At 40.7% G+C, this 24,661-nt stretch overlaps 1 protein-coding gene across 1 annotated transcript in view; it reads left to right on the forward strand.

The window, feature by feature from the left end:
- Positions 1 to 24,661, forward strand: part of grm1b (glutamate receptor, metabotropic 1b) — a 46,645-nt gene that overhangs the window by 12,137 nt on the left and 9,847 nt on the right. Inside the window, exons 4-6 of the mRNA XM_061893811.1 lie at positions 1,236 to 1,485; positions 13,581 to 13,816; positions 17,853 to 18,102. Of these exons, the coding sequence (XP_061749795.1) occupies positions 1,236 to 1,485; positions 13,581 to 13,816; positions 17,853 to 18,102 (736 nt within the window). The remainder of the gene's footprint in view (positions 1 to 1,235; positions 1,486 to 13,580; positions 13,817 to 17,852; positions 18,103 to 24,661) is intronic.

A 24,661-nucleotide genomic window follows, 5' to 3' on the forward strand; every position in this document is an offset into this window, starting at 1 on the left:
ATTGGTGTGATCCTGTCCAAGTCTTCATTGGTGTGAACCTGTTCAAGTCTTCATTGGTGTGAACCTGTTCAAGTCTTCATTGGTGTGAACCTGTTCAAGTCTTCATTGGTGTGATCTTGTTCAAGTCTTCATTGGTGTGATCCTGTTCATGTCTTGATTGGTGTGATCCTGTTCAAGTCTTCATTAGTGTGATCCTGTTGAAGTCTTTAATGGTGTGATCCTGTCCGAGTCTTCATTGTTGTGATCCTGTTCGAGTCTTCATTGGTGTGATCCTGTCCGAGTCTTCATTGGTGTGATCCTGTTCGAGTCTTCATTGGTGTGATCCTGTTCGAGTCTTCATTGGTGTGATCCTGTTCAAGTCTTCATTGGTGTGATCCTGTTCAAGTCTTCATTGTGTGATCTTGTTCAAATCTTCATTAGTGTGATCCTGTCCGAGTCTTCATTGTTGTGATCCTGTCCGAGTCTTCATTGGCGTGAGCCTGTTCAAGTCTTCATTGGTGTAATCCTTTTCAAGTCTTCACTGGTGTTATCCTGTTGAAGTTTTCATTGGTGTGATCCTGTCCGAGTCTTCATTGGTGTGATCCTGTCCGAGTCTTCATTGGTGTGATCCTGTCCGAGTCTTCATTGGTGTGATCCTGTTCGAGTCTTTATTGGTGTGACCCTGCTCAAGTCTTCATTGGTGTGACCCTGCTCAAGTCTTCATTGGTGTGATCCTGTCCGAGTCTTCATTGGTGTGATCCTGTTCGAGTCTTCATTGGTGTGATCCTGTCCAAGTCTTCATTGGTGTGATCCTGTCCAAGTCTTCATTGGTGTGATCCTGTTCAAGTCTTCATTGGTGTGATCCTGTTCGAGTCTTCATTGGTGTGATCCTGTTCAAGTCTTCATTGGTGTGATCCTGTTCAAGTCTTCATTGTGTGATCTTGTTCAAATCTTCATTAGTGTGATCCTGTCCGAGTCTTCATTGTTGTGATCCTGTCCAAGTCTTCATTGGTGTGAGCCTGTTCAAGTCTTCATTGGTGTAATCCTGTTCAAGTCTTCATTGGTGTGATCCTGTTGAAGTTTTCATTGGTGTGATCCTGTTCGAATCTTGATTGGTGTGATCCTGTCCGAGTCTTGATTGGTTTGATCCTGTTCAAGTCTTTATTGGTGTGATCCTGTTCAAATCTTCATTGGTGGGATCCTGTTCAAGTCTTGATTGGTTTGATCCTGTTCAAGTCTTCCTTGGTGTGGTGCAGGGAACTACGGCGAGAGCGGGATGGAAGTGTTTAAGGAGCTGGCGGCGCTGGAAGGTCTCTGCCTGTCGCACTCGGACAAGATCTACAGCAACGCCGGGGAGAAGCAGTTCGACAGGTTGCTGTGGAAACTGCGCCAGCGTCTGCCCAAAGCCAGGGTGGTGGTCTGCTTCTGCGAGGGCATGACGGTGCGAGGCCTGCTCATGGCCATGAGGCGGCTGGGCGTGGCCGGAGAGTTCCTCCTAATTGGCAGGTTTGCACAAGTTCTTTTTCCCCAAAGGAGCCGTGCTGGCAAGTGAGCGTCGTGACCACGGGTTTGGTTTCCTTTCAAACCTGCCGCTGACTTGCAGTTCAGTTCAACCAGTAAAACTTCAACATTTAATTAACAATTGCAGAAAGGTCGATCAAAAGAAATGCTCCCCTTCCTGGTTCTTGTTGCTAGGCGGAAATGTGACGTTTTACAAACCCCAAAACCAGTGAAGGTTGCAAAGTGTGTAAATGGTAAATAAAAACTGAATGTTCTATTATTTGCAAATCCTTTTCAATCTATGTTCAAAGACAAGATATTTCATGTTCACATAGGAAAACTTTATTTTTTGCAAAAATTAGCTCATTTGGAATTTGATGCCTGCAACATGTTTCAAAAAAAGCTGGCACAAGTGGCAAAAAAGATTGATGAAGTTCCCCTGGGACAAGAAAATGAGTCAGAGGAAATGTATTACATTTTGCTTTTTTTTTTTTAAATTATATAATTTTTCTATTAATTAATTTCAATTATTTATTTCATTCAAAGTCACTTTTTTCAGTTTGATAATTTCATTTATTTACAGGAAGTAAGTGAGTTTTAAGCAACTGATATTTCTGCACCTAATTTTTCTTACACTGAATTTTGAAAGACCGTACTTTAACAAACTGGATTATTTTTATTTGAAATTGTAATCACAAATATTTATTCAATAAAATTGCCAGCATAATTCTAATTTGTAAGCAAAAGCTGTGTGCTTGAAATTGTGTTTTTCCATTTTAAAATTCGGTGCATACATTTTTTTTTAGGTCTTGAGTTTTGAAGCCACAATTTTTCCTGCATTTGGAAATGTTTCCAATTAATTTTTCCACACTACATTTTTAAAAACATACTTTTCAAACACATTTTTGATTACAAATGGTAAGGATAATTTAATGTGAAAACATTTACTTCACAAAATTATAATAATTAAAAAAAAAAAAACAGTTAAATAAATTTGGTTAGAGAAAAAAAAATTTTTTGTAATAAAGACACAAATTCACCCAAAATGTCAACATAATTTACACAAGATTTAAACAAACGTGCTAGCTTGATGCTAATTAACATTGGATATGCCATATACATGTTACTAATTAGCATTAGCCATTTTACATGGCCATTTCAGCGCCTCCAAATTTGGTAGTGAAAACTACAACTAAGATGCGCTGGTGTGTAATAAGTGCAATACTTACAGTATTAACACTTTGTACAAATGCTTTTGTAATGTAACCTAAATCGCAACTAAGTTTTGACTTTTGAAGTCTCAATTTTTTCTGCATTTGAAAATGTTTCCACAGATTCCTTACACACTAAATTTGAAAACACATTTTAAAAAACTGTTTTTGAACACACATTTTTGATTTCAAATTGTAAGGATAATTTAATGTGAAAAAAAAATGTAGTTCATAAAATTGTGATGCCAAAAAAAAAAACAGTTAAATAAATTCAGAAGAAAAAAAACAACTGCTTTTGTATTAAGAGACAAATTAATAACCTCCTTACCGTATCTCTAGGAGCTGTTCAAAAACTGTCTCGTGATATACTTGTTTTGACCAAGAACCTCTTATGGTTACTAAAGGGAGGTGACGGCAGACTAACACCAGGTGGCAGTGTTCAATAATTAACTGAAGTGTCTTACCAAAGTGTTGGAGTGTGTGTAGACAGGGGCGAGGCAGGCTGGGAAGTCCATGGCGGAAGCAGGGTCAAAAGCAGGAGAGCGAGTCCAAAACAGAGGTCGAGGATCCAGGAAGGCAAAACGGGGGCCAGGAGGGAAGCAGCGGTGGTGACACAACACTGTGGGAAGAGCAGGAGAAGCAGGGATCAGGGAAAACACAAGGAGGAGTAGTTTCACCATCTGAGAACTAAGTTCCCGCGAGGATCCCTGGGTCCACTGGTCTCTTAAGCAGCTCGCCCTTATCAATCCCAGGTGTGTAAGGCAATCATCTGCAGGCTTGTAGCTGTGTGGTCTTGCTGTCAGCTGAGAGAGCGCATGTGGGCGTGGCCCACGGTGCGCAGAAGTGTTTCAAGCGTGAGGTCCGTGGGGCTGGAGAGAAGCGTCCGGAGGTCCGGGTCCAAAGCGAGGGAAGTCGAGGATCGAGGGAGGCAGTCAGGGTCCAGAAAAGTGAGGCACACAGCTCACTTCTGAGGCGAGAAATAATATGTTAACAGATAACTACGTTCCAGCGCTGGATCGGCTGCTGCGTTGGTCTTTATACCGCTGAGGCTCATCATCACCAGGTGCGCTGAATGTAGATTACCCGCGGCCGTGTAGGCGCGTGGCCGCCGTCTGAGCAGGGCTCGGCGGAGCTTCTTGCTGCTCCAGCAGCGGAGGGAATGACAGTGTGCTCATGCGCCGTCACATTCTTACTAATATCTGTCAGTAAACTCGCCATGAAAGCACTAAAACATACCGGTGTAGTGAGTTTACATAATTCACCCAAGGAACTTTATTTATTAGAGTCAGGTTCAAACACTGATGACATCTATTAAACAGAATAAGAAGCAAGGAAGTAAACAGAGACAAAATTTAATTTAACTAATTGAGGAGAAACGTCTGGGCTGTACTTTTTGTACAGTCTTCCACCACGCTCTGACGAAAGATCTTTTATTTGATTACCTGGCAACAGCTGTTTCTAAAGGGGGGGGGGGGGGGGGGGGTCGGAAACAGCCGTCGTCTTTGGATACAAAACAGTTCAAAGAAAAGATGCCTGGAGGGAGGTCAGGTCCTGCTAGATCTCGAGTCAAGACAAAATCTTCCTATGGATTACAATACATCGCAGAAACCGACACCTTCATGTCGCTTCCCATCCGACACGGTGGAATTTTACAAGCCTTTTGATTGATAAGATCAAAGCTATTGACTGATCGCCGGGAACTCATTGAAACACAAAGATTTGTGATAACTTCGATACAATTATTCTGACAATTAGAGAGTTCCGGTCAGACATTTTTTCGCTGGACACATTCTGGGCGTCGTTGTTGCTCCAGTGAGCCACGGATGAAGAGATGCTGCTCTGTTATTGATTGAGAAAAAGTCTGAATGTCATTAAAACAGTTAGCTCCATCTTTTGACACTTCTTCCACTTCCGTCCTTGCACGCTACACCGCTACAACAAAGAAGACTCTGCCGAAGGTGAGCCACATAAATAAGACCCGCCCACAAAACTTAGCATCCTGAAGCGACTGTCAGAAAGCGACTTGAAGATGGTCTGTAAAACATCATCCATGTCATGATCTGTGGTCTGGATCATGTTGTTTGGTATTTTCTTGTTAGTTTTGGACTCCATTAGTTCCTGTTTGTGTGCACTCTTGTTTGTTTTAGTTTCCATGACGACTCATTAGTTCCACCTGCCTCATGTGTTCAGATCACGCACCTGCTTTGATCAGAGACAGTTATTTAAGCCTGTTTTGCCAGTTAGTCGTCCTGGCGACATTGCTAGTTTTCATGCTTAGTTCACACTACTTTGTTTCTGCTCTGTTCATGCCATAGTTTCACGCTCTTTTCATGCCACAGCATCATGCTTTTTTCATGCCACAGTTTCACGCTCTTTTTATGCCATAGTTTCACGCTCTTTTCATGTCAGTTTTACGCTCTTTTCATGCCACAGTTTCACGCTCTTTTTATGCCACAGTTTTACGCTCGTTTCATGCCATAGTTTCACGCTCGTTTCATGCCATAGTTTCACGCTCGTTTCATGCCATAGTTTCACGCTCGTTTCATGCCATAGTTTCATGCTCTTTTTATGCCATAGTTTCACGCTCTTTTCATGCCATAGTTTTATGCTCTTTTCATGCCACATTTTCACGGTCTTTTCATGCCATACTTTCACGCTCTTTTCATGCCATAGTTTCACGCTCTTTTCATGCCATACTTTCACGCTCTTTTCATGCCATACTTTCACGCTCTTTTCATGCCATACATTCACCCTCTTTTCATGCCACAGTTTCACGCTCTTTTTATGCCACAGTTTCAAGCACTTTTCTTGCCACATTTTCACGTTCTTTTCATGCCATAGTTTCACGTTCTTTTCATGCCATAGTTTCACGCTCTTTTCATGCCATAGTTTCACGCTTGATTCATGCTCTTTTCATGCCACATTTTCACGGTCTTTTCATGCCATACTTTCATGCTCTTTTCATGCCACAGTTTCACACTTTTTTTCATGCCATAGTTTCACGCTCTTTTCATGCCATAGTTTCATGATTGTGTGTGTCATGTCATGTTTGCTTGCCAAGTAAGTTTTTGTTTGTTCATGCCATAATTTGGTTACTTGTTTCATGCCACAGCTTCATCCCCACCTTCTAACATCTTTGTCATGTCCGTTGTGTCCTTGAGCAAGACACTTCACCCTTGCTTCTCATGGGTCTTGGTGAGCGCCTTGCATGGCAGCTCCCGCCATCAGTGTGTGAATGTGTGTGTGAAGGTGGAAGTGCTGTACAAGTACAACCATTTACTATTTTACCATTTACCATTTTTCTTTCTTGCGAGGCCATAGCTTATGCTAGTATTTTACTTTAACTCCAAGTGCGATCAGCCTTGTTTCCGTTTTTTTTCTACCTTTTTGAGAGAAGATATTATACATGTTCCTACCTTCACGCCTGGTCCAGAGTAGTCCGTTTGCATCCCGGAATAACAAACCCCGCAGCAAGCTGCTACTCCCTCGTCATGACAATCTATGCAACATTTTGACCAAAGAGCCACCATTATATGTTATGTAGACCACAATGAAGTATTTTACATTTGGAAAAATAAATCATAAGACTCCTTTAATGCGCTTTATAGTCCGGTGCGCCTTTTGTATAAAAATAGACCTGACTCACCCGTTCATCGGTAGTGCGCCTTATAGTTTGGTGCGCCCTACAGTCGGGAAAATAGGGTACTCTCCATAGCTACTGTACAGTAAGTGGACTCTGTCACCATGACGACAAAAAAAAAGCACCTTTTTTCTCATTCTCTCCGTGCACGAGTGGTGCCTAATGAAGTGTCCCTGGAGCTGCCTGCCATGTTTTCATCTCCAAAGCTTAAACTTGCGCTCACCTCTTCTTTCTCCCGCTTCTCCGCGGAGGATAAAGGGGGACTGGGGGGTGGTTTGTTAGAGCGTAAGAAGTGTTTTCTTTCCGTTTCTGGGTCAAGGTGACTTGTTCTACAAAGGAAAAATGTTCAGTTAAACGCCGCCTCCGGTCACAACTTTGTCATTTACTTGTGGGAAAAAAGGATTTTTTTTTTCACTGCCCTGTTTCCCCGAATTAGCTCCGCTCGGGAGATGTCTGGCTGGTGTATGAAATATATGATTATATATTTGTATGCTGCTGGCGTCAGAGCTGCCTGTTCTTGGCACGTTGCGGGTGTTGGGCCGAGGGAGTGTGATGGAGAAGCAGATGGCCGGAGACGCCCGACCAGCATTGTCACTTTTGTTGTCTGTAGGGCCGAGCCCGCATGAAAAATAAAACAATGAGAGCTGGTGGGAGGCACTGGCTCATTCTTTTTGATCATTTATTTAGTTCTGCTTGCCCTCTAAATAAACCCTAAGTGCAGCATATTATTTACTTTTTCACAAGCCTGGCTGGAAAATGGTATCACGATACTAATGTTTTATATCGGGCAATATACATAATCATTGGTATCGCTAAAGTGTGAGAATAAGAAACTTGAGAACTGGTTTCTGGAGGTTTAGTGCAAGGAAATGACAGCTGTGTAACATTATTTTGCCCTTTTATTCTTATTTAAATATGGAAAGAAATTTGTGCTATGCAGTAATTATTTTTTAAACGTTATTATATCAGGCAATACTGATAATCATCGGGATTTTTTTTTTTGTGGCCTATGGAAAATAAGGAGTCGGAGGAAAAATATATATCCGATATCAAATGTAACCTTCCTCTGATTATAATCCCCCCAGCTAACGAGGCAGAAAGGAAATGTCAACGCAAGCATGGAAAACAATCAAAATAAAATCACATTGAACACTTGAGTTTTTAAAATGAAAGTGCAACAATAAGTAATATGTAAACAAAAAAAGTGTAATAAAGTGTAACAAAACAGTGTGAAAATGAGAAACCTGAGAAAGAACTGGTTTCTGGAGGTTTAGTGCAAGGAAATGACAGCTGTGCAACATTATTTTGCCCTTTTATCCTTATTTAAATATGGAAAGAAATTTGTGCTATGCAGTAATTATTTTTTAAACGTTATATCAGGCAATACTGATAATCATCGGGATTTTTTTTTTGTGGCCTATGGAAAATAAAGAGCCGGAGGAAAAACATATAGCCGATATCAAATGTAACCTTCCTCTGATTATAATCCCCCCAGCTAACGAGGCAGAAAGGAAATGTCAACACAAGCTTGGAAAAAAATCAAAGTAAAATCACATTGAACACTTAAGTTTTTAAAATGAAAGTGCAACAATAAGTAATATGTAAAAAAAATAAAATAAAAAAAAGTGTGATAAAGTGTAACAAAACAGTGTGAAAATGAGAAACCTGAGAAAGAACTGGTTTCTGGAGGTTTAGTGCCAGGAAATGACAGCTTTGTAACATTATTTTGCCCTTTTATTCTTATTTAAATATGGAAAGAAATTTGTGGTATGCAGTAATTCTTTTTTAAACATTATTATATCAGGCAATACTGATAATCATCGGGATTTTTTTTTTGTGGCCTATGGAAAATAAGGAGTCGGAGGAAAAAAATGTATCCGATATCAAATGTAACCTTCCTCTGATTATATAAGTAAACATTGATTGATTGATTGATAATCCCCCCAGCTAACGAGGCAGAAAGGAAATGTCAACACAAGCATGGAAAACAATCAAAGTAAAATCACATCGAACACTTGAGGTTTTTAAAATGAAAGTGCAACAATAAGTAATATGAAAAAAAAAGTGTAATAAAGTGTAACAAAACAGTGTGAAAATGAGAAACCTGGGAAAGAACTGGTTTCTGAAGGTTTAGTGCAAGGAAATGACGGCTGTTTAACATTTTGTCCTTTTATCCTTATTTAAATATGGAAAGAAATTTGTGCTATGCAGTAATTATTTTTTAAACGTTATTATATCAGGCAATACTGATAATCATCGGGATTTTTTTTTTCGTGGCCTATGGAAAATAAAGAGCCGGAGGAAAAACATATAGCCGATATCAAATGTAAGCTTCCTCTGATTATAATCCCCCCAGCTAACGAGGCAGAAAGGAAATGTCAACACAAGCTTGGAAAAAAATCAAAGTAAAATCACATTGAACACTTAAGTTTTTAAAATGAAAGTGCAACAATAAGTAATATGTAAAAAAAATAAAATAAAAAAAAGTGTGATAAAGTGTAACAAAACAGTGTGAAAATGAGAAACCTGAGAAAGAACTGGTTTCTGGAGGTTTAGTGCCAGGAAATGACGGCTGTGTAACATTGTTTTGCCCTTTTATTCTTATTTAAATATGGAAAGAAATTTGTGCTATGCAGTAATTATTTTTTAAACATTATTATATCAGGCAATACTGATAATCAGGATTTTTTTTTTTGTGGCCTATGGAAAATAAGGAGTCGGAGGAAAAAAATGTATCCGATATCAAATGTAACCTTCCTCTGATTATATAAGTAAACATTGATTGATTGATTGATAATCCCCCCAGCTAACGAGGCAGAAAGGAAATGTCAACACAAGCATGGAAAACAATCAAAGTAAAATCACATTGAACACTTAAGTTTTTAAAATGAAAGTGCAACAATAAGTAATATGAAAAAAAAAAGTGTAATAAAGTGTAACAAAACAGTGTGAAAATGAGAAACCTGGGAAAGAACTGTTTTCTGGAGGTTTAGTGCAAGAAAATGACGGCTGTGTAACATTATTTTTGTCAGGCTTTCTTTCCCCTGACAGTTTGTTTATGTTTTAGTTTTTTTCCTCTGCATTGGTCTGTTTCCTCTGTGTTTAGTATCTCCTGTCTTTAGTTCTCTTATTTTGTCAGCTTCCTGTCTTGTTCCCTGAGTGCTGTGTTCCTCTTCAGCTGTGGCTGATTGGCACCTGGCCACACATGTCGCCAATCAGGCCGCTCCTATTTGTACCTGCTTTGTCTTGTGTCAGTTGCTGGATCATTGTATTGTATTGCCATTTGTGTTGTCCTTGCCACATGTCGCACGTCGTGTCGTTTTGTTTCAGCTGATACCTGTTGTGCTACATTTTGTCCTGGTCGTCGTAGCGGTAAGCTGTTTCTGTTAGCTTTAGCCATTTCCAGTTTTTCCTGTTTGCTACCCGCTAGCTTCCACGCTAGGTCCTTTTTTGTTTCTTGATAGCTTCTATGCTAAAGACCCTTAGTTTGTACCCTTTTGTTTTTGTCTTAGTATTTAATTAAATCATGTATACTTACCGATAGCCTGCCTCCTTCTCTGCATCTTGGGGTTCGACACCAAATAACTGTGACAGTTCTGCCCTTTCATTCATCCATCCATTTTCTACCGCTTATTCCCTTTGGGCTTGCGGGGGGCGCTGGTGTCTATCTCAGCTACAATCGGGCGGAAGGCGGAGTACACCCTTGACAAGTAGCCACCTCTTCGCAGTTATTTTGCCCTTTTATTCCTATGGAAAGACATTCGTGCAATGCAGTAATTATTTTTTAAACGTTATATCGGGCAATATTGATCATTATCACTATTTTTTGTGGCCTATGGAAAATAAAGAGCCGGAGGAAAAAAAAAAAATTTGATATCAAATGGAAGCTTCCTCTGATTATAATCCCCGCTGCTATCAGGGCAGAAAGGAAATGTCAACACAAGCATGGAAAACAATCAAAGTAAAATCACATTGGACACTTAGGTTTTTAAAATGAAGGTACAACCATAAGGAATATGTAAAAAAAAAAAAAAAAAAGTGTAATAAAGTGTAACAAAACAGTGTGAAAATGAGAAAGTTTAGTGACAGGAAATGACGTCTGTGTAACATTATTTTGCCCTTTTATTCTTATTTAACTATGGAAATGATGACTATGTTATTGTTTTACGGCCCAGCCCTACATTTTCATGACCTACTTTGTTTTCTTATTCCTCTGTTCCCGTCTCTGAAGCAGCTTTAATTGCAACACAAATTATTCCCCCTGTGGCCGCAAGACTCTGAGGTAATGATGGCTTTAAATCACACACAACTTGAAAAGATTCCAAAGTCATGCTGGCTTAGACGTGAGCAGGCAGGAAGTTCCATCCATCCTTTTTCTACCGCTTATTCCCGTTGACTTAAGAAAATGTGCTTTTTTTATATGGATTACTTCCAGCAGAGGTTGACCAGCTTGTGACAGCAAACACAAGTTGTTAGAATAAATACAAAGTCATTAATTGCTCAAAATGATAGGTAGAAGTCTCAACTAATAGCTAGTTTGTTAATTACAAACCCCAAAACCAGTAAAGTTGGCACTAAATCGTAAATAAAAACAAAAGCAAAAGTGATTTAATCAACAACACCCAGAAACTCTGCCGGCTTCGCTGGGCCTGAGCTCATCTAAGATGGACTGATGCAAAGTGGAAATATGTTCTGTGGTCTGACAAGTCCACATTTCAAATTGTTATTGAAAACGGTGTATGTTGTGTCGTCCAAAGGAAAAGAACCATCTAGACTGTTTTAGGCGCAAAGTGTAAAAGCCAGCATGTGTGATGGTATGGGGGTGCATTAGTGCCCAAGGCGTGGGTAACTTACACATCTGTGAAGGCACCATTAATGCTGAAAGGTACATACAGCTTTTGGAGCAACATTTGTTTCTATCCAAGCAACGTTATCATGGACGCCCCTGCTTATTTCAGCAGACTGGCCTGCCTGTAGTCCAGACTTGTCTCCCATTGAAAATGTGTGGTGCAATATAAGTTCCACTTAAAGTACCAATGATTGAAACACACGCATGAGGTGTGGCAAAACTATTCTCTGCATTTGACCCATCACCCTTGATCACCCCCTGGGAGGTGAGGGGAGCAGTGAGCAACAGCGGTGGCCGCGCCCGGGAATCATTTTTGGTGATTCAACCCCCAATTCCAACCCTTGATGCTGAGTGCCAAACAGGGAGGTAATGGGTCCCATTTTTTTTATAGTCTTTGGTATGACTTGGCCGGGGTTTGAACTCACAACCTACCCATCGCCGTGGATGGCTACCAAAAGCGCCGTATTGCAGGTAAACTTGCCAGGCAAATATTAACCTTGCTGTACGTATACTTTTGACCCAGCTCACATTTTCGGTAGACCCATAGAGGCGCCAACGAGGAATGGTCGAACAAAAAGCTTTATTTCTTTCAGCGAGCCTCAGACTGGACCACTGGACTTAAATACCTTTTTACATGAGGACCCCCACTCTTTGTAACTCTAGTCTTGGAGCTGACCAGTTTGGACAAAGCCTGATTTGTTGTTTGGCCAGACAATCTATTTCCTCTGCTCTGTTTGACCTCGGCCCACTATCCTCTACTCCTACTTGTGAGGGCTTCCTACCAGATGTTGCTAATGTCTGTACACTTTCTCCTCAAATCCAACTGCTACCTTTCCTTTTAAGTCCTCCAATGTCCTAGGGGCAAAAGTCACCACTCTATCTGCACCCGAAGCTATCTAAGGGCGTATTTCCTTCATAGGATAATCCTCTAAAACAGGGGTCACCAACACCAGGTCGCCCGTAAGGACCAGATGAGTCGCCCTGGCTTGTTCTAAAAATAGCTCAAATAGCAGCACTTACCAGTGAGCTGCCTCTATTTTCTAAATGGTATTTATTTACTAGCAAGCTGGTCTCGCTTTGCTGGACATTTTTAATTCTAAGAGAGACAAAACTCAAATAGAATTTGAAAATCCAAGAAAATATTTTAAAGCCTTTGTCTTCACTTGTTTAAAAAATTCTTTTTTTTTTTTTACTTTGCTTCTTATAACTTTCAGAAAGACAATTTTAAAGAAAAAATACAACCTTAAAAATGATTTTAGAATTATTAAACACATATACCTTTTTACCTTTTAAATTCCTTCCTCTTCTTTCCTGACGATTTAAATCAATGTTCAAGTATTTTTTTTTATTGTAAAGAATAATAAATACATTTTTAATTTAATTCTTAATTTTTGCTTCTGTTTTTTTGACGAAGAATATGTGTGAAATATTTCTTTAATCTTGTTATGATAAAAATTCCCAAAAATATTCTGGCAAATCTAGAAAATCTGTAGAATCAAATTTAAATCTGATTTCAAAGTCTTTTGAATTTCTTTTAAAAATTTAGTTCTGGAAAATCTAGAAGAAATAATGATTTGTCTTTGTTAGAAATATAGCTTGGTCCAATTTGTTATATATTCTAACAAAGTGCTGATTGGATTTTAACTTATTTAAAACATGTCCTCAAAATTCCAAAATGTATCTTAATCAGAAAAAATTACTAGTAATGTCCCATAAATAATTTTTTTAATTTTTTGTGAATTAGTGAAGTGAATTATATTTTTATAGCGCTTTTTCTCTAGTGACTCAACGCGCTTTACATAGTGAAACCCAATATCTAAGTTACATTTAAAGCAGTGTGGGTGGCACTGGGAGCAGGTGAGTAAAGTGTCTTGCCCAAGGACACATCGGCAGTGACTAGGATGGCGGAAGCGGGAATCGAACCTGCAACCCTCAAGTTGCAAGCACAGCCGCTCTATCAACCGAGCTAAACCGCCTCAAAAAGATTCGAATTAGCTGGTTTTTCTCTTCATTTTTTCAGTAGAATTTTGGGTCGGAATTGAAGATCAACTATTTTTCGAAATTTAATTTTCATTTTTTTCCTCTTTTCTCCTCTTTTAAACCATTCAATTAAGCGTTTTTTTCCCTCATTTATTCTCTACAAAAAAATTTCCGTAAAAGGAAAAAAAATGATGAACAGAAATACAAATTATTGAAGTGTGTATCAAACTGGTAGCCCTCTGCATGAATCAGTAGCCAAGAAGTAGCTCCTGGTTTCAAAAAGGTTGCTGACCCCTGGTCTAAAGGATTCTGGGACCAAATAGAAACAGACGCTAGTTCCTAATTATATAAGAAAATGGAGTTGGGAACACAAGTCTGACTGGCTGGTCAGACCTTGACCGAGGTCTTCCTGTGTGTGCAGCGACGGCTGGGCTGACCGGATGGAGGTGGTGGAGGGATATGAGCAGGAGGCGCTGGGCGGCATCACGGTCAAGCTGCAGTCGGCCGAGGTCTCCTCCTTCGACCGCTACTTCCTCAAACTCAAGCTCGCCACCAACGGCCGCAACCCGTGGTTCCCCGAGTTCTGGCAGCACCGCTTCCAGTGTCGGCTGCCGGGTCACCCGCAGGAGAACCCCAATTATGTGAGGAACTGCTCAGGTAAATGTGCTGCTTTGGGCTATTTGTTTAACAGTCACACGAGCAGGCCCATAAAAACATGAACATGCGCTTTCATTTTGAATAAGATGTATAGCTTGGCGTTATCTGTCCCTGTTATCATGCTAACTTTAGCAGGCTAACATTTTACGCTAGCATTTAAGCTAATTTTGATCATTTAAATTAGGGGTTCTTAAACCTTCAGGCACATAAAAGCAGGCCCATAAAAACCTGAACGTGTGCTTTCATTTTGAATAAGATGTAAGGCTTGGCGTTATCTGTCCCTGTTATCATGCTAACTTTAGCAGGCTAACATTTTACGCTAGCATTTAAGCTAATTTTGATCATTTAAATTAGGGGTTCTTAAACCTTCAGGCACATAAAAGCAGGCCCATAAAAACCTGAACGTGTGCTTTCATTTTGAATAAGATGTATAGCTTGGCGTTAACTTTTCCTGATATCATGCTAACTTTAGCAGGCTAACGTTTTACGCTAGCATTTAAGCTAATTTTGATCATTTAAATTAGGGGTTCTTAAACCTTCATGCACATAAAAGCAGGCCCATAAAAACATGAACGTGTGCTTTCATTTTGAATAAGATGTATAGCTTGGCGTTATCTGTCCCTGTTATCATGCTAACTTTAGCAGGCCAACATTTTACGCTAGCATTTAAGCTAATTTTGATCATTTAAATCAGGGGTTCTTAAACTTTTTAACTTTCATGCACATAAAAGCAGGCCCATAAAAACATGAACATGTGCTTTCATTTTGAATAAGATGTATAGCTTGGCGTTATCTGTCCCTGTTATCATGCTAACTTTAGCAGGCCAAGGTTTTACGCTAGCATTTAAGCTAATTTTGATCATTTAAAATAGGGTTCTTAAATTTTTAATTATCATGCACATAAAAGCAGGCCCATAAAAACATGAACATGCGCTTTCATTTTGAATAAGATGTATAGCTTGGCGTTATCTGTCCCTGTTATCATGCTAACTTTAGCAGGCTAACATTTTACGCTAGCATTTAAGCTAATTTTGATCGTTTAAATTAGGGGTTCTTAAACTTTTTAACTTTCATGCACATAAAAGCAGGCCCATAAAAACATGAACATGCGCTTTCATTTTGAATAAGATGTATAGCTTGGCGTTTTCTGTCCCTGTTATCATGCTAACTTTAGCAGGCTAACATTTTACGCTAGCATTTATGCTAATTTTGATCGTTTAAATTAGGGGTTCTTAAACTTTTTAACTTTCATGCACATAAAAGCAGGCCCATAAAAACATGAACATGCGCTTTCATTTTGAATAAGATGTATAGCTTGGTGTTATCTGTCCCTGTTATCATGCTAACTTTAGCAGGCTAACATTTTACGCTAGCATTTATGCTAATTTTGATCGTTTAAATTAGGGGTTCTTAAACTTTTTAACTTTCATGCACATAAAAGCAGGCCCATAAAAACATGAACATGCGCTTTCATTTTGAATAAGATGTATAGCTTGGTGTTATCTGTCCCTGTTATCATGCTAACTTTAGCAGGCTAACATTTTACGCTAGCATTTAAGCTAATTTTGATCGTTTAAATTAGGGGTTCTTAAACTTTTTAACTTTCATGCACATAAAAGCAGGCCCATAAAAACATGAACATGCGCTTTCATTTTGAATAAGATGTATAGCTTGGCGTTATCTGTCCCTGTTGTCATGCTAACTTTAGCAGGCTAACATTTTACGCTAGCATTTAAGCTAATTTTGATCATTTAAATTAGGGGTTCTTAAACTTTTTAACTTTCATGCACATAAAAGCAGGCCCATAAAAACATGAACATGCGCTTTCATTTTGAATAAGATGTATAGCTTGGCGTTATCTATCCCTGTTATCATGCTAACTTTAGCAGGCCAAGGTTTTACGCTAGCATTTATGCTAATTTTGATCATTTAAGTTAGGGTTCTTAAATTTTTAATCATCATGTACATAAACGCAGGCCCATAAAAACATGAACATGAGCTTTCATTTTGAATAAGATGTATAGCTTGGCGTTATCTGTCACTGTTATCGTGCTAACTTTAGCAGGCTAACATTTTACGCTAGCATTTAAGCTAATTTTGATCATTTAAATCAGGGGTTCTTAAACTTTTTAACCTTTATGCACATAAGAGCAGGCCCATAAAAACATGAACATGAGCTTTCATTTTGAATAAGATGTATAGCTTGGCGTTATCTGTCCCTGTTATCATGCAAACTTTAGCAGGCTAACATTTTACGCTAGCATTTAAGCTAATTTTGATCATTTAAATCAGGGGTTCTTAAACTTTTTAACTTTCATGCACATAAAAGCAGGCCCATAAAAACATGAACATGTGCTTTCATTTTGAATAAGATGTATAGCTTGGCGTTATCTGTCCCTGTTATCATGCTAACTTTAGCAGGCCAAGGTTTTACGCTAGCATTTATGCTAATTTTGATCATTTAAGTTAGGGTTCTTAAATTGTTAATTATCATGCACATAAAAGCAGGCCCATAAAAACATGAACATGTGCTTTCATTTTGAATAAGATGTATATCTTGGCGTTATCTGTCACTGTTATCATGCTAACTTTAGCAGGCTAACATTTTACGCTAGCATTTAAGCTAATTTTGATCATTTAAATCACGGGTTCTTAAACTTTTTAACCTTCATGCACATAAAAGCAGGCCCATAAAAACATGAACATGTGCTTTCATTTTGAATAAGATGTATACCTTGGCGTTATCTGTCCCTGTTGTCATGCTAACATTAGCGTGGTAAAGTTTTCCATGATAATTCAAGCTAATTTGGATAATTTAAATCAGGAGTTCTTAAACTTTTTAATCTTCATGCACATAAGAACAGGCCCATAAAAACATGAACATGTACTTTCATTTTGAATAAGATTTATAGCTTGGCGTTAACTTTTCCTGTTATCATGCTAACATTAGCGTGCTAAAGTTTTACATGACAATTCAAGCTAATTTTGATCATTTAAATCAGGGGTTCTTAATAATTTTAACATTTATGCGCATACAAGCAGGCCCATAAAAACATGAATGTTTGCTTTAATTTAGAATACGATGTATAGCTTGGCACTAAACTTTCCTGTTATGTTAACATTAGCGTGCTAATTTTATACACTAGTATTAAAGTTAATTTTGATCATTTAAATCAGGTTTTTTTTTTAACCTTTTTAACATTCATGCACATACAAACAGGCCCATAAAAGCATGTACGTGTGCTTTCATTCTGAATAAGATGTACAGCTCTGCGTAAAACAATTTTTCCTGTAAACCATGCTTACGTTAGCATGCTTATTTTCATGCTAGCATTCAAGCTAATTTTGATCGCTTGAATCAGGGGCTTCTTAACATTCTTGTTTAGCATTCAAACGCATACAAGCAGGCCCAAAAAAATATGAACATGTGCTTTCATTTTGAATACCATAGTTTGCATTTGATACTTAGCACACTAAAGTTTCACACTAGTATTTGAGCTAATTTTGATCATTCAATTAAGGGGTTGCCCACATATGCAGTCCTCTCCAAGGTTTCTTATAGTCATCATTGTCACTGTCACCGACGTCCCACTGGGGTGAGTTTTCCCTTGTCCTTATGTGGGCTCTACCGAGGATGTCATTGTGGTTTGTGATGTGGTTTGTGCAGCCCTTTGAGACACTGGTTATTTAGGGCTATATAAATAAACATTGATTGATTGATTGATTGATTGATATCTCCTGCTTATTTCCCAGTCATTTGGGGAAAGTGTGTATATTACAAGCACCAACTGTGATAAGAAAAATCTGTCTCCTCCCTCTTTGGTGTGATGTAAATAAAAGAAAATAAGTAAATAAAAGTCATTTCTTCCACCCCACGTATACACATACCAATAATGAAACAATCAGGCTTCGCTACACATCTTTAAAAAAAATCAATTCCCGTTAAATCCCTAAAATATATTTTACTAAAAGCACTTTTGTCAGTGATCATTTCCCAGATCTTTGTAATCAGGACGTGGTCTCCGGTGTGCGGCAGGTCAGGAGCGCCTGCAGGACAACTACGTCCAAGACAGCAAGATGGGCTTCGTCATCAACGCCATCTACGCCATGGCCCACGGCCTTCACGACATGCACGCCAACCTGTGCCCTGACGGACACGGCGGTCTCTGCGACCACATGAAGCCCGTGGACGGCAGCCACCTGCTGGACTTCCTGCTGAAGACCTCCTTTGCCGGCGTCTCCGGCGAGGACATCTGGTTCGACGAGAACGGGGACTCACCTGGGAGGTAGGTGCCGGCGAAATGATGCGGATGTTTCATTTAACAGGAATATTTCATATTTGTGGCCACAGCGTTTGAACAGTAACACTGTTTGAATAAGGGCGGGGCGGTATGGACGAAAAAATATATCTCAATATTTTTTTACTCAGACTGGATGTATACCGTATTTCCTCGACCCGGCGCTAGTGATCCTTCTTGTGACTACTCGGCTGCAGAAGAAGTACAGTATACTCTAAACTGTATTTCCTTGAATTGCCGCCGGGTATAAAGTATGCACCTGTCTAGAATTACTGCCGGGTCAGACTCCTTTCGTAAAATAATTAGCGCATGCTTAGCATTACCGCCGGCTCAGGATTAACGCCGGGTCAAACTCGTTCCGCAAAATATTATTTTAATTAGCACATGTCTAGAATTTCCACCGGGTCAAACTCGTCACGTCACGAGTGACACTTCACCTGTCATCATTTTCAAAATGGAGGAGGCTGATTTCAATCATTTGAAATGGCATAAAGGGAAGAAGATTAAGAGCTATTCAGTAGGATTTAAGGTCCAAGCTATTGAATATGCTAAAAAGAACAGTAAGCAGTTATGTTTTATTAATATACCGTAGCTGCGTGTGTCAAATTTGAGTCTTAAATGACTCCCGCCTCCTGGTGGTAGAGGGCGCTAGTGATCTTTCTTGCGACTACTCGGCTGCAGAAGAAGTACGGTATACCGTACACTGTATTTCCTTGAATTGCCGCCGGGTATATAGTATGCGCCTGCCTAGAATTACTGCCGGGTCAAACTCGTTTCACAAAATATTATTTTTATAAGCGCATGTCTAGAATTTCAATCATGATTTCAATCATTTGAAATGGCATAAAGGGAAGAAGATTAAGAGCTATTCAGTAGGATTTAAGGTCCAAACTATTGAATATGCTAAAAAGAACAGTAAGCAGCTATGTTTTATTAATATACCGTAGCTGCGTGTGTCAAATATGAGTCATTAAATGACTCCCGCCTCCTGGTGGTAGAGGGCGCTAGTGATCCTTCTTGCGACTACTCGGCTGCAGAAGAAGTGACAACAAGCAGCGATCGTAAATTTTTTCCTCTCGCTTGCACTTTTAACATGGAGGATTACATATCTAAAATAAAACAGTTTTCTAAACTGGACTTTCAATGGAAGCAGGAGGTAATAAAGGAAGATCTCCATCGAGACAGAGAGACTTTTAAAACTGAAGAAAGATAAGGAAGACTTCTATAAACAAGTTATCGATGCTTTTGATCAGAAGGAGCTGGCATGGACTTCATTTATAAGAAAAGGTAAGACCATAATAACGTTTTTTTATTAAATGTGCTTTTCATGATGGTATCCTTACATCACACTCAAATTTATAAGTGCAGTAAATTGACTGCATGCCTTTGGTAAACGCTGGAGTGAGAAGAGGTTTTAAATTAATTAGCGCCCCGGCGGCAATTCAAGGAAATACAGTAGTCGTGGTCAAAAGTGTACAAACTCTTGTAAAGAACATGTCATTGCTGTCCTGAGGATTTCTATAGCAGCAATGGTATTTTAGGCGGAAGTGTACAGATGTTGGCAACATCTGGTTGGAAGCCCTCACAAGTAGGAGTAGAGGATAGAGTTCCGAGGTCAAACAGAGCAAAGGAAATAAACCGACTGACCAAGCAACAAATCAGGCTTTGTCCAGACTGGCCGGCTCCAAAGCTCGAGTCAAGAAGAGTGGGGGTCCTCATGTAAAAAGGTATTTAATGAAGCTAAAAGTAATACAGCTTTTTGTTTGACGATTCATCAATGGCATCTTCTTGGCTCTTTGTGGTCAAAACTTTACATACACTTGTAAAGAACATAATGTTGTCTTCATTTTCCAATCATTTCTACAACTCTGATTTTTTTTGTGATGTAGTGACTGGGCCACATATTTGTTGATCACAAAAAACATTCATGAAGTTTGCTTCTTTATGAATTTATTATGGCTCTACTGAAAATGTGAGCAATCAAAAGTATACGTACAGCAATGTTCATATTTGCTTCCATGTCCCTTGGCAAGTTTACCTGCAATAAGGCGCTTTTGGTAGCCATCCACAAGCTTCTGTGCACATTTTTTCACCACCAAATTGGTGCAGTTCAGCTAAATGTGTTGCTTTTCTGACATGGACTTGTTTCTTCAGCATTGTCCACACGTTTAACCTCTAAAGGCTTAGTGGCCACATGCGTGGACAACACCTTTTAGCTCCTATTTCCAAAATAGTGTACACTAATAAATTGGGGTCTTATGGCCACTTATGTGGACACTTCTACTGCCATCTGGTGGTGTCAGAAGAGTACAACATACCATGCAATTTGGAAAACAAAGTGTAAAAATAAGAATTTGCATGTCACTAAACATGAAGTAATTTATGGACTAAGTACATCATATACAAATATGATTCTTAGTTTTTTATTGTAATTAGGGTCCAATAAACAAACAGTTTGGGCCTTTTGATTGATTGAATTTTTTAGTAGTAGATTGCACAGTACAGTACATATTCCGTACAATTGACCACTAAATGGTAACACCCCAATAAGTTTTTCAACTTCTTTAAGTCGGGGTCCACGTTGATCAATTGATGGTAGAAGTTAAGTCAGGACTTTGGAAAGGCCATTCTAAAACCTTCATTCTAGCCTGATTTAGCCATTCCTTTACCACTTTTGAGGTGTGTTTGGGGTCATTGTCCTGTTGGAACACCCAACTGCGCCCAAGACCCAACCTTCCCCCTGATGATTTTAGCTTGTCCTGAAGAAATTGGAGCTAATCCTCCTTTTTTTTGTCCCATTTACTTTCTGTAAAGCAGCAGTTCCATTGGCAGCAAAACAGGCCCAGAGCACACTTATACCACCACCATGCTTGACGGTAGGGGTGGTGTTCTTGGGATTAAAGGCCTCACCTTTTATATTATTGTAGCCAAACAGCTCGATTTTTGTTTCATCTGACATCGCATAGACAAAGATAAGACCTCTGGAGGAAAGTTCTCTGGTCAGATGAAACAAAAATGAAGCTGTTTGAGACTCACGGGTTTATGGTATGAGTTGTAGGGACCATGTACTGAAGTAAATTAGTATTTGTTCAACGATCATCCGTGATCCTTCACACATCCATGCCGCCCTCTTCTCTGGCAGACCTGAGACACGAAGGTTCCTTCAAAGATTTGGAAGGTATTGCCACCACTTTAGGAAGTAGGGAGTCTACCCTCTCGTCCACGGGGTTGAACTCCAACATGCAGGCTTTGAGCCGGGGGGCAACAAGAATTTCCACCCCAGCCCGTCGCCTCTCACTGCCCGCAACGCCAGAGTGGAAGAGAGTCCAACCCCTCTCCAGAGAACTGGTTCCAGAGCCCTTGCTGTGCGTCGAAGTGAGTCCGACTATATCTAGCTGGAACTTCTCCACCTCGCGCACTAGTTCAGGCCCCTTGGACCGCCAAGTGCCCTGCCTTTGGCACCCAACCTCTATGGCCCCTACTATGGGTGTGGTGAGCCCATTGGAGGGGGGACCCACGTTGCCTCTTCGGGCTGTGCCCAGCCAGGCACCATTGGTACAGGCCCGGCCACCAGGCGCTTGCCATCCTGCCCCACCTTTACCAGTGTCTGGGTAAGGGATATCTGGGTCTTTCGATTGTATTTTACAACGTGTAAATGGAATAAAACAGACAACATGTTTACTTGACCCTCTTCCTGGGAAACTGATCAAGGAGCTCTTTGTATTATTAGGTCCATCAGTGCTAAATATTATAAACTTATCACTCTCCTCGGGCACTGTTCCCCTAGCATTCAAAAAAGCGGTTATTCATCCTCTTCTTAAAAGACCTAACCTCGATCCTGACCTCATGGTAAATTACCGACCGGTGTCTCACCTTCCCTTTATTTCAAAAATCCTTGAAAAAATTGTTGCGGAGCAGTTAAATGAACACTTAGCGTCTAACAAGCTATGTGAAACCTTTCAATCCGGTTTCAGGGCAAATCACTCCACGGAGACAGCCCTCGCAAAAATGACTAATGATCTATTGCTAACGATGGATTCTGATGCGTCATCTATGTTGCTGCTCCTCCATCTTAGCGCTGCTTTCGATACCGTCGATCATAATATTTTATTAGAACGTATCAAAACACGAATTGGTATGTCAGACTTAGCCCTGTCTTGGTTTAACTCTTATCTTACTGATAGGATGCAGTGTGTCTCCCATAACAATGTGACCTCGGACTACGTTAAGGTAACGTGTGGAGTTCCCCAGGGTTCGGTCCTTGGCCCTGCACTCTTCAGCATCTACATGCTGCCGCTAGGTGACATCATACGCAAATACGGTGTTAGCTTTCACTGTTATGCTGATGACACCCAACTCTACATGCCCCTAAAGCTGACCAACACGCCGGATTGTAGTCAGCTGGAGGCGTGTCTTAATGAAATTAAACAATGGATGTCCGCTAACTTTTTGCAACTCAACGCCAAAAAAACGGAAATGCTGATTATCGGTCCTGCTAGACACCGAACTCTATTTAATAATACAACTCTAACATTTGACAACCAAACAATTAAACAAGGCGACACGGTAAAGAATCTGGGTATTATCTTCGACCCAACTCTCTCCTTTGAGGCACACATTAAAAGCGTTACTAAAACGGCCTTCTTTCATCTCCGTAATATCGCTAAAATTCGCTCCATTCTGTCCACTAAAGATGCTGAGATCATTATCCATGCGTTTGTTACGTCTCGCCTCGACTACTGTAACGTATTATTTTCGGGTCTCCCCATGTCTAGCATTAAAAGATTACAGTTGGTACAAATGCGGCTGCTAGACTTTTGACAAGAACAAGAAAGTTTGATCACATTACGCCTGTACTGGCTCACCTGCACTGGCTTCCTGTGCACTTAAGATGTGACTTTAAGGTTTTACTACTTACGTATAAAATACTACACGGTCTAGCTCCATCTTATCTTGTCGATTGTATTGTACCATATGTCCCGGCAAGAAATCTGCGTTCAAAGGACTCCGGCTTATTAGTGATTCCCAAAGCCCAAAAAAAGTCTGCGGGCTATAGAGCATTTTCCGTTCGGGCTCCAGTACTCTGGAATGCCCTCCCGGTAACAGTTCGCGATGCCACCTCAGTAGAAGCATTTAAGTCTCACCTTAAAACTCATTTGTATACTCTAGCCTTTAAATAGACTCCCTTTTTAGACCAGTTGATCTGCCGTTTCTTTTCTTTTTCTTCTATGTCCCACTCTCCCGTGTGGAGGGGGTCCGGTCCGATCCGGTGGCCATGTACTGCTCGCCTGTGTATCGGCTGGGGACATCTCTGCGCTGCTGGTCCGCCTACGCTTGGGATGGTTTCCTGCTGGCTCCGCTGTGAACGGGACTCTCGCTGCTGTGTCTTGGATCCTCTTTGGACTGGACTCTCGCGACTGTGTTGGATCCATTGTGGATTGAACTTTCACAGTATCATGTTAGATCCGCTCGACATCCATTGCTTTCCTCCTCTCTAAGGTTCTCATAGTCATCATTGTCACCGACGTCCCACTGGGTGTGAGTTTTCCTTGCCCTTATGTGGGCCTACCGAGGATGTCGTGGTGGTTTGTGCAGCCCTTTGAGACACTAGTGATTTAGGGCTATATAAGCAAACATTGATTGATTGATTGATAGAGGCCTTTGATCCCCTGCTATGGGTGGTGAGCCCATTGGAGGGGGGACCCACGTTGCCTCTTCATGCCCCACCTTTGGGCCTGGCTCCAGAGGGGGGCCCCGGTGACCCGCGTCCAGGCAAGGGAAATCTGTGTCCTTCGATTGTATTTTTCATAGAGATCTTTGAGCTGGGGTAAAACAAGAATTTCCACCCCAGCCCGTCGCCTCTCACTGCCGGCAACGTCAGAGTGGAAGAGAGTCCAACCCCTCTCAAGAGAATTGGTTCCAGAGCCCTTGCTGTGCGTCGAAGTGAGTCCGACTATATCTAGCTGGAACTTCTCCACCTCGCGCACTAGTTCAGGCTCCTTCCCCTCCGCCCAGCGAGGTGACGTTCCACATCCCAAGAGCTAGCTTATGTAGCCAAGGATCAGACCACCAAGTGCCCTGCCGCCCAGCTCACCATGCACTCGACCTCTATGGCCCCTGCTATGGGTGTGGTGAGCCCATTGGAGGGGGGACCTATGTTACCTCTTCGGGCTGTGCCCAGCCAAGCACCATTGGTTCAGGCCCGGCAACCAGGCGCTCGCCATCCTGCCCCACCTTCACCAGTGTCTGGGTCAGGGAAATCTGGGTCCTTCCATTGTATTTTTCATAGAGGTCTTTGATTCCCTGCTATGGGTGGTGAGCCCATTGGAGGGGGGAACCCACGTTGCCTCTTCATGCCCCACCTCCGGGCCTGGCTCCAGAGAGGGGCCCCGGTCCAGGCGAGAGAAATCTGTATCCTTCGATTGTATTTTTCATAGAGGTCTTTGAGCTGGGGTAAAACAAGAATTTCCACCCCAGCCCGTCGCCTCTCACTGCCGGCAACGTCAGAGTGGAAGAGAGTCCAACCCCTCTCCAGAGAACTGGTTCC

The sequence above is a fragment of the Nerophis ophidion genome, linkage group LG03, assembly GCF_033978795.1.
Source record: "Nerophis ophidion isolate RoL-2023_Sa linkage group LG03, RoL_Noph_v1.0, whole genome shotgun sequence".
Taxonomy (NCBI): Eukaryota; Metazoa; Chordata; class Actinopteri; order Syngnathiformes; family Syngnathidae; genus Nerophis; species Nerophis ophidion.